The sequence below is a fragment of the Simochromis diagramma genome, unplaced genomic scaffold (assembly GCF_900408965.1).
Source record: "Simochromis diagramma unplaced genomic scaffold, fSimDia1.1 OVJJ01000303.1, whole genome shotgun sequence".
Lineage (NCBI taxonomy): Eukaryota > Metazoa > Chordata > Actinopteri > Cichliformes > Cichlidae > Simochromis > Simochromis diagramma.
Genome location: NW_024386791.1, coordinates 422,256 through 434,987, shown reverse-complemented (window position 1 = coordinate 434,987; position 12,732 = coordinate 422,256). Strand labels below are relative to the sequence as shown.

General features: G+C 42.5%; 1 protein-coding gene across 3 annotated transcripts in view; it reads right to left on the bottom strand.

The window, feature by feature from the left end:
- Positions 1-12,732, bottom strand: part of kiaa1109 (KIAA1109 ortholog) — a 72,556-nt gene that overhangs the window by 29,533 nt on the left and 30,291 nt on the right. The window contains exons 41-58 of one of the 3 annotated variants that reach the window (XM_040023618.1): positions 12,528-12,680; positions 12,121-12,361; positions 11,745-11,893; positions 10,871-11,102; positions 10,249-10,398; positions 10,020-10,091; positions 8,004-8,188; positions 7,386-7,561; positions 6,660-7,251; positions 5,699-5,897; positions 5,017-5,280; positions 4,725-4,818; positions 3,602-3,652; positions 2,686-2,892; positions 1,385-1,620; positions 1,002-1,252; positions 764-869; positions 89-186 (exon numbers count right to left, since the gene is read on the bottom strand). In XM_040023618.1, coding sequence (XP_039879552.1) covers positions 89-186; positions 764-869; positions 1,002-1,252; positions 1,385-1,620; positions 2,686-2,892; positions 3,602-3,652; positions 4,725-4,818; positions 5,017-5,280; positions 5,699-5,897; positions 6,660-7,251; positions 7,386-7,561; positions 8,004-8,188; positions 10,020-10,091; positions 10,249-10,398; positions 10,871-11,102; positions 11,745-11,893; positions 12,121-12,361; positions 12,528-12,680 — 3,456 coding nt within the window. The remainder of the gene's footprint in view (positions 1-88; positions 187-763; positions 870-1,001; positions 1,253-1,384; positions 1,621-2,685; positions 2,893-3,601; positions 3,653-4,724; positions 4,819-5,016; positions 5,281-5,698; positions 5,898-6,659; positions 7,252-7,385; positions 7,562-8,003; positions 8,189-10,019; positions 10,092-10,248; positions 10,399-10,870; positions 11,103-11,744; positions 11,894-12,120; positions 12,362-12,527; positions 12,681-12,732) is intronic. The other 2 variants (XM_040023619.1, XM_040023620.1) reach the window with 2 other exon arrangements.

The window sequence follows — 12,732 nt, the reverse complement described above, 5'->3', positions numbered from 1 at the left end:
TGAACTGGTTTCATCCCTTCAAAACAACACAAAGCTTCTCCCAAAGAGAATAATTTTGCATTTCTGAAACAAACTGAACATCAGATACCTTGAACCTGAGGCTGAGAGAATAAAGCAGGATTTTGGGTTTGTCTGCATCTGTTGAGGTGTCGTGCTCATTCCAGAGTGGGATGGGTTGTTCTCCTCCTGGCAGAACACAACACACACACCTTACAGGTCACTTCAGGTCACACACAAGCTGGATAAAACATAGCTGAATTGTGGCAATGTGGACCGGGGGCAGATGTGCAAGTATTAATCTGCTGTAGTCTTCAATTGCAGCTTTTCCTCTTTAATGTGCCTCCATCGTTATTCTTTTCTCTAAAATGGCAAAAAAAAAAAACAAAAAAAACAAAAAAAACCTACCACTACTCTTTCTGTTGGGCAATTATATCAATCAAGCTTGGTGAGCTTAACAAAATACTATCAATAATGTGGAAATAAACAAGGGTGGATTTGTAGCAGTGCATCGGGCATTGATATTTGAGGAAAAACGATTTTTTAGCAACTTAAGCAGCAGCTGTAGGATACAGAATGCTGTGGGGAAAAGCCAGATGTCTGAGATTAGATTAACTTTATTGATCCAAGAGGAAAGCTCGGCTGCTGCAGCAGCACATAGAGGATACAGTACTGTAATGCGTTTGTGATTCTGGTAAGTCTCTAAAAATGTAAAAGATAATAATTAGAATAATAATGAAAAACAACAAGGTTTACGTTACATTACCTGACACTTTCTGAATGACCTCGTTCACTTCCTTCATGAAAACCTTCTGCAGAAAGACCAGGTGGTTGAGCAGGTCTGTGGTCAGGTTGTGCTCAAAAGAGCCAATCTGTGCATGAGAGAGGACAGTGAACACAAAGATCAGTTAGATGTTACAAATAACAAAACTTTAAAGATTTAAAATGCAGATTGTAAATCAACAGGCCTTTAGGTAAAGCACCTGCTGCTATAACTTTTTTACCTCAGCTACACATCGCAGGTAGTTGCCCTGCAGGTAGTTTCCTTGTTTTGCTGGGAAGTCGTCTGGTGCCCAGCCCTGGTCTGAGTGACTATCGTGATCCTCCATGATGTACTCTCCCGACATTGTAACCGGCGGCAGCGTGAGGCTGGCTGATGGCGACATAGTGTGCTGGGACATGTCCACCGGGGACACTTTTGATTGGAAGCAAAGTTTGTGGTTCGGCAACTCAAACGTGAAACTGGTTTGTGCTCCTAAAGACAAGTTGGTGAGAGAAGGAATATCATGACTCATTAACCTCAGCAAATTGGTACAAAAGGCTGGGAGGAAAACGATTATTTTAAACAAATATTGCAGAAGTTTGTATCAGATATATTTTCACACACCCGTCATGCCGTGGCTCTTCATGCGGCCCATCTTGTACTCTGCTTTCAGTGATGGGAGCAGGGCTGCGCCAATGGTGATGCCATCCATCATGGCGCTGAACTTGAGGACAATGGGCTTCTTCTCCAGGCCTTCGGGAAGCTGAGGGAACTCGTTGGCCTCGACAGGGGTCTGGTTGATGCTGGATGCTTTGTCAGAGGGTTGCGGGGTGGGGGTGTCCTCCCTATTAGGAGGTTGGCTGTTAAAAAACATAAAAACAATTACTCATGAGGTCAGGATTGCATGACTTTCTACTTTAGCTGCAACTTTGGCTTTTAAAGTATTACATAGCCTTAATCCCACTTACATCCATCAACTTCTTTACCGCCTTTTAAATCCCTTCTTAAACGTTCTTTTACTGCGAGCCGTTAATGAATGTTTGCTATGTGTTTATAAATGCCGCCTTGTTCCCCGATACCGTGTTTGATTCTTTTTATAATCTCCTCTTGTTAATATTTCTGTTTTTCTTTCAGATGATTTAATTACTTCCATAGGATGAGACTTTGTTCAAAAGTGGAATACTGATAGAGTTTATGTTTATTATTATGTGTGCTGTGTTGTCAGGAGGGTGGCTGGCTGTGTGGGTTTCCTCCCACAGTCAGAAATGTCCATGTTAATTAAACTGATGATTCTAAATTGGCCGCCAGTGTGTGGGTAGATACAGTGCTTAAGTAGAAAGTAAAGTGTTTTATAAATGTGTGTGGAAATCACTGATTGGTCAGTGAGACTAGAAAAGTGCTACATAGTTACATGTTCAAGCGATGATGTAATATGTTAATGTCTGGACTGGATTTGGGAAGCAGCGCCTCCGATTTATCCACCCAGCCTTATGAGGTAAACTGCGTTGAAGGAAGCTGCACATGGAAAAGTCACTGCTAATGCTTTGATTCAGTTATGTGTGTGTTATTTTTCAGAACTCTGCAGATACTGACTTCCATTCCAGCGAAAATCAAATTATAGACAAGTTCTTTAATACCCAAAGCACACCTACAACTCTATAAATATATTAACATAATTCAGCATATTACCATGGAAACAGACCACACACAGGTTTTAAAGGCGGGCGACAGTGTGGACCTGCTGTAGTAACGTGTCTGTTTAGTAGACATTACGAACTGAATGAGTAAACATTACACTTCAGAGACAGCACGTGTTGGATGGTGGATTCATTTATGGTTTCAAGTTGAGCACATTTTGAAATTGATTACTTTGAAGTGGGGGAAAAAAAGCTGTGAGAAAAGCTGAATAGGTGAAGCAGACGTACGCATTAGAAGGCTGGCGGATGAGGTCGGAGATTTGCTTGGAGAGCTGATGGGAGCTGCGGACCATCATACTGTGCAGCGTAGCCGGGTGTTGGGGAATGTTGATCATGATGGCCCCCACTTTGAAGACAGCAGCGTTGTTGGTCTTCAGACCCCGCTGGGCGCTGTACAAGGCCTGAGACTTGGCGATGTTGCATTTGACCACCGTTCTGTAAACACAGAGGAAGCCGGAATAAGCAGCGGAGCAAAAAAAACTCAATCATAGAGAAGACGTAGACTTATGAATGAAGGTGGGGTTAGACACCAAACAGTGAAACACCATGCAAATTCAGGACTGCAATTATTTGTGTGTGCATTTTTGGTTTTTGTTTTTTTAGGGACGTAATGAGCTATGAATGAATAACAAAGAATGTACGGTCTGCAAGCCTGGCTGGCTCAGCTAAAGGAAAATGATATGTGTGGACTAAATATTAATAGACTGCAGATTTTTATCAGATTGATGACATTAGAAGAGAACATGAATGCTGTAAACAAATACAAGAAAGTTGAATAGATAATGAGACACCATTTTTTGGCTTCAGCGTCTCAAATATTTAGTTTTTCTGCTTCTCACTGGTACAAAGAGATACTGCACTGACTCGCTTTTATTTTTCTGACATTTTATAGGGAAAAAAGTGAGATGAGAAAGAAATCAGATGCTTTTATGTTTTGGGGAAGAAGAAAAAAAGTCAGCAACAACAATCCACAGGTAGCTAGTGGCAGTTGCTTCATTTACACAAACTTAATGGGGACAGATCAGTGTAAATGCTCACTGAAAACAGATGTGGTAAACAGGTGACTGAAACAAATGATGGATGTACATTTAAGGAAGTTATGCTTTTGGTTTAATGAGTCCCCTAAAAGGCAGCATAAACATACAGAAACTCTTGTTTAGCAGTGCTGGTGGGAGATGTTGGGAAATCCTCCAGTCTAGGCAAGTAGTTGGAAGAGAAGGCAAATTAAAAAAAAAAGAAGAAGAAGAAGAAAGTGTAAAATAATTTGAGAAACTTGAAGATCAGAGAAATTTTTCACATTAAATGTACTGTTAAAATGTTTTAGAAGTTCAGACGTTATTTATGATAAGGCTCTGGATTAACAAAGCAGTTAAAACACAAAGATGAGCTCAGGTAGCTCAGAGAACCACAGCTGAACATACTCGTAATTAAATTGCATCTAGGAGGCAAAACTAAAACAACTTCTGAAAAGCCACTGATATGTCAGACACCATCGTTTTGTTTTACTTCTGCACTGGGACCTGCTGTCTTCGCACACCGTTTTTGCTTGAGTCAAAAGGACAAGAGCCAAAATAAGCAATCACAGTAACAACTCGAGAATGCTACTGTTTTGGCCACATAAATCTAAAAACAGGCAGAGTGTGCAGGTACATTATGGAAACAGTATTAGGTCTCAGTTTTATTTTCACAGTGGGAGGATTTCTTAAGTAAGCCATCTATTTATGTAATAAACTGAATCAAAACAGTGTGGAGACACGCTGGCCTGTCTAAAAGCATAAATACAAGGCTTGCAACCTGATTAGGTTGGCTACCTTTTGAGGAAATTGCTTGCAGTAAAAAGAAAACATAATAAAATTAACTGGCTGGACAGGAGCCTGTAAATAGTTCTCACTGAGCACTAACACAACCATGTTTTAGAGGGCTTTTAAAGGTGTTTATGGAGTTTATACTTAAACACTCAATCAACTTTTTTGATAAGAGTACATTTTGCAAAAGTTGTTCACTTTACAAAATTGTGATTAAGAATTAAAAAAACGACACATTTTTAAAGAAAACATTTAAACTAATAGAAAAGAAAAACACTACCACCTGCTGAATTATTAAAAAAGAAAAAAAAAAAAAAAAACATTACAATGAGAGAGAGTGAGGATCAATACAGTTAAGATCAGACGGGAACAAAGCACTTCGATTAAAACGCTTGGTTTCTTTTTAAATAGCTGCTAAAATATTTAATCGACAGGCTGAACAGAAGGAAAGTTTGCACGTACTGAATGTCAGGAGTTATCCCCTCCAGCAGAACGATGTTTACCCCTCCTATGTGAGCCGAAGCGCATGTCTCTGTCATTTTCTGGTGCAGAATATCTGCAGGCACAACAACACCAAAAAAAGAGATCAGATCAAACAAACCAAACAAACCAAACTTCTACTGACCAGGAACTTCCCTTTTCTTTGCACACCTGCATCGATCTACTTTGGGACTTTCTAAAGTTTCATATCGGATCTTTCCTACCATAAAAAAAGATGGAAAAATCATTATCTCTGTCAATATCCCTGCCTAACCTTTCATCTTCTCCTTCAGGGTGAAACTTCCATGTATCTTCTTCAGTTCTGCTTCCATGGTCAGCCCGCCGATGTCCGCCTCCAGGTGTGTGCGGTTCACCATGCCGATGCCGAACACGATGAGCGTGACGTGCTGAGGCTCGGAGCTCACAAGGCTGCGTCGCCTTCCACCCGCACCGGGAGGCTTGCTGGGCGTGTTGGGGTCCTGCTGCTCATTCTCAAATATCACTTTACAGAACGGCTCTGAGGTGTGACGTCCCGTCTCTGCGAATTTAGATTTACACGTTACATTAAAAACTGCTTCTGTGCTTTCACTTATAAAAATGGTGATGACAGATGCACCACTTTTTTTTTTTTTTTTTTTTTTATTAAATTGGGAAAGTTTATCCTCCCACTCCCAAGGAATGGTCACTACTTCATAGCCTCCTCTGTTACAGCAGTAAAATATTCTAGTAGGATAAACTGAAATAGGTGTGTCACAAACAGGAGAAATGAATGAAAAGGTGTTTATAAAACAGTGATCATGAAGGAAGTCAGTCAAATTTGCAGAGCATAGTGTGCAGATTATAAGACAGTAACAACCTCTAAAAATAAAGCGAAGAGTAAAGCATAATGAAAAAGGCACAGTTAAGCTAAACAACTGAAATGTGGAATTGGATGTGTGCTGGAAGCTTTTTTCCACCTGAAAGGCAGTTCTCCGGGGAGCTTTTCTCCAGGATGCCAGTAGGATCGGAGATGAGGGAGTAGAAGTTGAGCAGCTTGTACATGTTCTGCCAACATTCTGCTGATGGCTCGCTCTGCTCTGACACTGTGATGGAGTCCGAGTCATCCATCTGGATCGCCATGTGGTCGGCCACGTCACGGGACCCTTTCCGTGACACCTGAGGGCATTACGCAATATTCCAGATTATGAAACAGAAAGTAGACGTGCCACAATATGCATCGTGGGGCTGAAGGGTAAATAAACAGGCCTGCTGACTCATTCCTTATTTTATTACCCCGTTATTTACTCTGACAGTATAGTTATGATGCAGTAAGCTGTCACGACAGAGCCACTTAATGAAAGCTAAAAACAGACACTTGTGAAATAAGTGTCAGGGAGGTGACTCAGTTATTTCAGGAGAGTTCCCCAAGAGTGGAAAATACTTCAAATGTATCTCATACATCATTTACTTTAATAAAAATCTCATTTAAAAAGTGCTTAGTGCCTCAAACTTCAAAGCTCATATTCCAACTTCTGAAACAAAAGAACTTTCACCAAGTCAAACATGTTTGCAAGAAGATTTCTAAAGTTGAAAACTTTGTGTCTTTTTGAAAACAAAACAATATTTCTTACTGAAACATCACAGATGTGTTTAAGATACTACTGTCTGTTCTGAGAAAATCCTATAATCTACTGGCTCCCTCTAGGGTTTGTGTGGAGGAAATGTCAGCTGCTGAGTGAATTTAGTGATTCTACTGGTCTGGACAGGTGCACCTCACAGAACCGTTGAACAGGCACAAGAGGTTTTCATTTAAATTTCATCACAGCCATTTACAGCTACTGCGCAAAGTCTTCATTATGTTTGGCTCCTCAAAATATACACATTACTTTCTATCCATTGTGTTATTTTCCCATCTTGTCCTGTCATTATCATCGTTACCTTGGAGGTGCGTCTTTCTGAGCGTCCGAGGGAGCTGCGTCCTCTCGGCTCCCTTCTTCCCAGCGTGTCCATGCCCGATGGAGGTCCGTTTGGAGGTAAACCACCAGCATTTGCGGCTCCCCCTCCTGATCCTCCCCCTCCACCCACTCCTCTCTTGCTCTTCAGAGTTTGGGTTCCACTGCGGCCCGCCCCATTCAGGCTTCCACGGGAGCTGCGGCTGAAGTCCGACGACCTGAAGTGGCGATACGGCCGGGCCTTGAAGGTGGGTGTCGGGGAGGCCGAGCCGGCGGTGTAGCGGCTCAGCTTGATGTCGGTCTGCGTGGCCTTGATATCATCGATCATGGTGCTGAACTGGTGGATGAGGCGCACCAGGGCCATGTCGACGCGCTGGCTGATGGCCTGGCAGGCTGTAGTGAAGTCACAGTGGAATGTATTGTAGTGGCGGCGGTTGAGGTCGTGGAAGGAGAGCGGGGCTGCGGTGGGGCCCTGAGGAGCACTGGTTGACTTCTCCATCACCACGGCATTCACACTGAAAGTCTCAATCAGCAACGCTGGCTTGAACTCAAGGGGAGGCAGGTTCACCATGCCTTGCCTTAATATAGAAGAAGCACAAAGGGTTAGCAGATAATTTCATTAAGAGAAGAAACCAAGGAAAAAGGCTTAAAAAGCCAAAAAGCAGGGATGGGTAATGCAACATGTGCCTGTCGTGTTTTAGGACAGTTTTACCTCCTAGATCGCTTGTTTTTGCGCTCCTTGGTGGTATCAGAGTCGGCAATGTCTGCTCTGAGGCACTCGAGGTTGCCGGAAAAAGACAGGTGCTCTCCAAAATACATCTTATAGCTAAGCGGAGTGGTATCTTGGGCCTGGATGCCTGTGTAGCTCAGTAAAGGCTTAAAAACAACCTGAGGGGATGAAAACAGACGATCAACGCACAGAAAAGAAGATATTTTTGTAGACGCTTAACTAAAAGCTTTCTATCCGTCTGACATCTGCGTATGAAATTAAAATAAAACGGTGAAATAAGGAAATGGAAAGCCCAATGAATGCCGAACGGTATGAGACAGGTGACATTTATATTAACACAGAATGATTCCTTATCAACAGACCCACTGGATATTCAGCTTTTTCTAACTCGATAAACAAATCGGACTAATTGCAAATCAGTGTGAATTAAGCCTGCATTAGCTTTTATCTGCTTTAATGGCATCAACATAAAAAAAGCCTAATTTAAAAACCAATTTCTGAACCGGTTCTAAAACTTATCAGTGAGCAGCAGATATCACACAAACTACCTGACTAATTCATGTCTAATTATAAAGTGTAAAAACAGATTTAGAGACAAACCTGAGCATCAGCCAGCTGAACAGCAGCTGGACACTGGTTCCCCTCTTCAATGTCGGCCATGTCGTCCTGGCTCGTGCTGTGCTGAGAATGCTGGGAGTGGGTCCCGTCGAGGGTGTTCTGGTCACTGGACAGCACTGTGTTGAAATCTGAGGCCGAAGGGATGGTGGGCAGGTTACACGTCCCACCTGAGGGTGTTTAACGCAGGTTTAGGATCCACGTGGATTAAGAAAAGGCGGCACACGTACAAGCAGCAGTGAGAGAGCAGAGCACTTTACCACTCCAGCTCCTCATAAAAAAACATGTTGGAAAGAATTACACAGACAGCAAGAGAGAACGTTATGTGGAACTTTACAGCCATTTAATGCACAATTTGCAACTGTAAACAGCCACATCACACTTACTTAATTTGTTTGTGAGAAACTGCTGCAGCTAATTTGCTGTGCTGTCATTGGCTCACACTTGGGTGACTACATAACGACGAACTTAATCATCTTTGGCACAAATCCGATCATTACACACTTACAAATGTATCCACAATTGCGAAGGTAACAAATGTTTTTCAGTCATTTGCATGGCTGATTCCAAGTAATAAACTGCTATTAAGAGAGAGTGAAACAAAATGCAGAGTGCCGCAGTTTGTAGCTTAGAAGATGAGTGGGAGTACAGGGTAACAGAGCGAGGGATAGAGCGGTGTTGTGAGGAATAAGAGAAATTTCAGGTCACTAAACTGAGAGTGTGTTTTGCAGGAAAGTACCAGTGAGGAAACAACATGAGCTTTTCTTACACAGCTTCAAGCTGAGAGAGGCTAACAGGCTACCACATGACTTGAGGTGTATAGACTTCAAGACTCACAAAAGAAAAAGGAGTCCTAGTAGCACATAAAAATAGAATAGTAATAATAATACTTTAATTGTCCCACAAGGAGAAATTTGGTCTTTGCAATGTGAAGGTTTTGAAAATACCTGAAATAGCACCAGTGGTACAGGTAAAAAGACAAGACACACTGGAGGCAAAGCGTCTGTCTGTATCTTATATATAACTGTTATACGGGTTCATCTTGGCACACCTGGATTACAGCCCCTTATCTACCTGAACAGAGGCATCGTTACATCCTTCCTCAGTAAAAATCTTTACTCCGGCTCCTACTACATCCATCCGAGGACGCTTTTTACTCGCATCACTGACATTTCAGTCCTACATGTGTTCTGCACTTTTAGACAATGATGAATTCACACTGACCAAGTGGATGTTGCATGCCCAGGCAGCATTTTAATCTAAACCACACAGAGCATTTCCAGTAGTGAGAACACTTGACTTGGATATCTGTTGTGTGCTACATGCAAGAAATGGCAACGGGGCCTGGGCCCCGACTTGTTTTTCTGATACGATCCAGAATTCAGGTGTGAGAACAGTTTGAGAGGCTTATAAGAACAAGACTAAACACAAGAAGAGACTAGCATGATGAATTTAAATTAATCACTCTAATTGGTGGGAATTCACAACTTTGGAGAGGCAAGAGACAGTAAAGCCTGATGGAGTTTTTAAGAGAACAACGACTCGTTCATATAAGATCATGGAGGCCATGTCTTCCACCCTCATCCAAATATAGGTCACATCTGGCTTAAAAAAACTAAAAGACAAAACAAAACAAAAAAAAAAAAACAAACAGCCAGAAATTCAGAGCTGAGGCTTCAGAAACTGTAGAGCCTTTTCTCATTTCATTTTAGTCTCCAATAGCATGCCATACTTTTGTAAAACAAACTGGTTTCTGTGGGGTTTTTTTACGAATTTTGCAGACTTTTGTGCTAATTTTGCAAATCGTGCAAAACAAAAAGGTGATGCAATTTCCAATTTTCTTTCATTGCAATAAATCAAAAATATCTCTCTAGTATATATGAAGGTGGTCTGGATGGCTAACAAACTAATGGGGGGAAAAAAATCACAAACTAGCTGCTAGTCAGCTAATTAGTTCAACAACACCATCAGCACAGCACTCAGTGACTACTTAGCCCTGACCTCCTTCTGGACTGTTATCTGGCAGCGGTTGGTACTGGTAGCAGGGGTTGACAGAAGAACCCAGTGAGGCTACTGAAACAACATTACAGAAAACTTTGAACTGTTACCGCAAGAGTGAATATGTTAATAACTGTTTTATCTATTCCAATATCATCATAACAAAAATGCATAAAATAGAGCATTATATAGCAAAACAAAATCATCCTCTATTAAGCTCATTGTGTCTCACCTGTCTGTAGACTGTTGTGCTGGGAGCGGTTGACCGGAGACTCCTGGACTCCAGCCCCCGTCTTGTTGCTCACAGCGTTGGACATCCAGTTGTAAAAGCTGACAGAGGAGGGCTCTGACAGCAGCGGGTGCTCAGTCAGCATGTCTGTCCCTAAACAAGGAGAGATTGAGAGTATATTGCATCACGGAACAGACTACAAAAACCTCGACATTACACTTGGATTGACTGCTGTTCATGCATAATTCATCTTTTACAGTCAGCACGTGGATAATGCGTATAAGGAGGTGTTTCCACAATGTTCCCACTTTCACACCTTAAAAACATATTCTAATCTATTTTTTACAGCTTTTATTTCTCATCTTTGTCCTTCTTGGGTTTAAGTGCAAATTTCTCTCTCTACATATTTGTTCACAGTGAGCTGGTGGCGGATTTAAGAGCACGCTGCAGTTTATTCATTACTGACATTGCTGAACAGCAGAGGTCACTGTTGGAACAGAAATGCAACTAGATTGTTTGAAGCTGTGATGAAAATCAAGTTCAAGCTAATGATCGACTTTTACCAGAACCTTCCCCATACTGCAGTTAGCAGCGGTGCAACAAAATAGCAGTCGAGTGTGAGCACCTGTGCGAGTGAGCGAGCTGCTCTTGGTTGCGGTGGCGGCAGACGGCTCGTTCCTCTGGGGCGTGCCCTCCAGCAGATTGTGCAGACTCCGAAAGCTGCCCGTCAGGTTGCTCAGAAGGCTCTCCTTCCTGGGGCTGTCCTTGGCTGGCAGGCCTGCGCGGCTCACATGGGCGGGTGAGTCAGCTGCTGTGTCACCGCTGGTGTAGCTCAGCGACTGGTAGGGATGCGAACCCTGGGTATGACAAATGTACAGATTGCTGAGAGGAGTTTGTGTTCACACTATATAATTTTTTCCTCAAGCTGCCAGAGCCCGTTCTAGTTCAGCGACAGGTGGGATAAACTTCGTCTGGCAACATTATGAACATGGCTGAACCTAAAGCTGAGGTAATACTTTTTAGACAAAAGAGCCGAGTTGTCTAAAAAAGAAAAAAAATACTGTATAAACACATCACACTTTAATTTAGGAGAGAGGAAAATGTCACCTCGTCACTCAGTGTTAAGCTCTAATCCCTCCTGGCTTTCCAAAAGCAGAATCACCTTCATACCACAGCCAAGACAGCACAATCAGTCTGCAGTGGAGAGCTACTACCTTTGCAAAGTGTTTATGTAAACCAGACTATCATTATGCAACCTTGGGTTTTGAAATGTCAGAAAAAATAAAACCAAAAAACAATGACTCTCTTCAGAGAGTCATTGAATCGCTCACGACAACCTAAAATTCCTCATTTCATCCAACCGACAATCCAAATGTGTGAAATCCACAATCTCTGAAGATTTTTTTTCATTACAAGAAAGTACGTCCATCTGTTGTGCATCGTCCATCTTTACAGCCTGCTTTGTATACGAATGCATGACATAAAACCGAAACTAATACCTTTATTCTGAGCACAGACTCGTTGTGTGTATGCGACTTGGAAAGTTTCCTCATGATCTCCACTCCGCTCACAGGACCAGAGTTGGCTTCCTTCGGTGGGGGGCGGCTGCATGCTACCTCCAGCAACATCGTGTGTTCACTCACTGTGGCTTAAAAATAACAACACAAAATAAAACTCTGAAAAAAAAATCCTTTAAAGAGGTTGAACAGTCTGTCACTCAACCCCAGAGCTCCTTTCAGCAAACTAGTGGTATCAGTCTATAACACATCTTTGCAAACACTGACAAAGTAAAGGTCAAGAGTTTCACAGCCCATCTGTGGCAACAGATGGGTGCCTCACAATATTATTAGCACTGTGAAAGCTGTAGTTTCCCACCTGCATCGAATTCAAATTCAGCTCCATCCGCGCTGGTGTCACTCTGCAGAGCAGCTCCATTGTCCAGTCCCAAAATTGTGTCACCCTGGTTCTGCTGAGGCTCCTTGGGTTTGGTAAGCTGGTTGGGCCTCATCAGACCAATAGCCTTGAAACCCTGAGTTACCACGATGAATTTCATCCACTGCCTGGCCAATGCTACCAAACCTTTCTTTAGAGTGACCAGGGCTGGAACCCCATCATTCTGGGGTAAAAGGAGAGGAGAGATCAGCGCCACTGTTTCACACTGACAACAGATTCATTTAAATAATGCAGAGAAGACAAGAGAAAAGAGACGTTTGAGGCTACACTACACATGATCATGTTATGATCCTGCACCAGTGCAACAGAAGAGAAGGGCTCGTACTAACCATAGTAGCTTCCTCTATGACGGAGTAGTCAGCTTGTTGCAGGTAGCGGTGCAGGATGTTACAAAGCATGCAGGAGGGGTTCTCGTGGAGGTAGCGGGCTCGTTTGGTCACGCGGTTGTACTTGCTCCTGATCGGGATGTGGATGCTCTTTTTCTGTTGGGGATTGAGAAAGAAAGAAAGAAAGAAAGAAATAAAGGCATCTGTT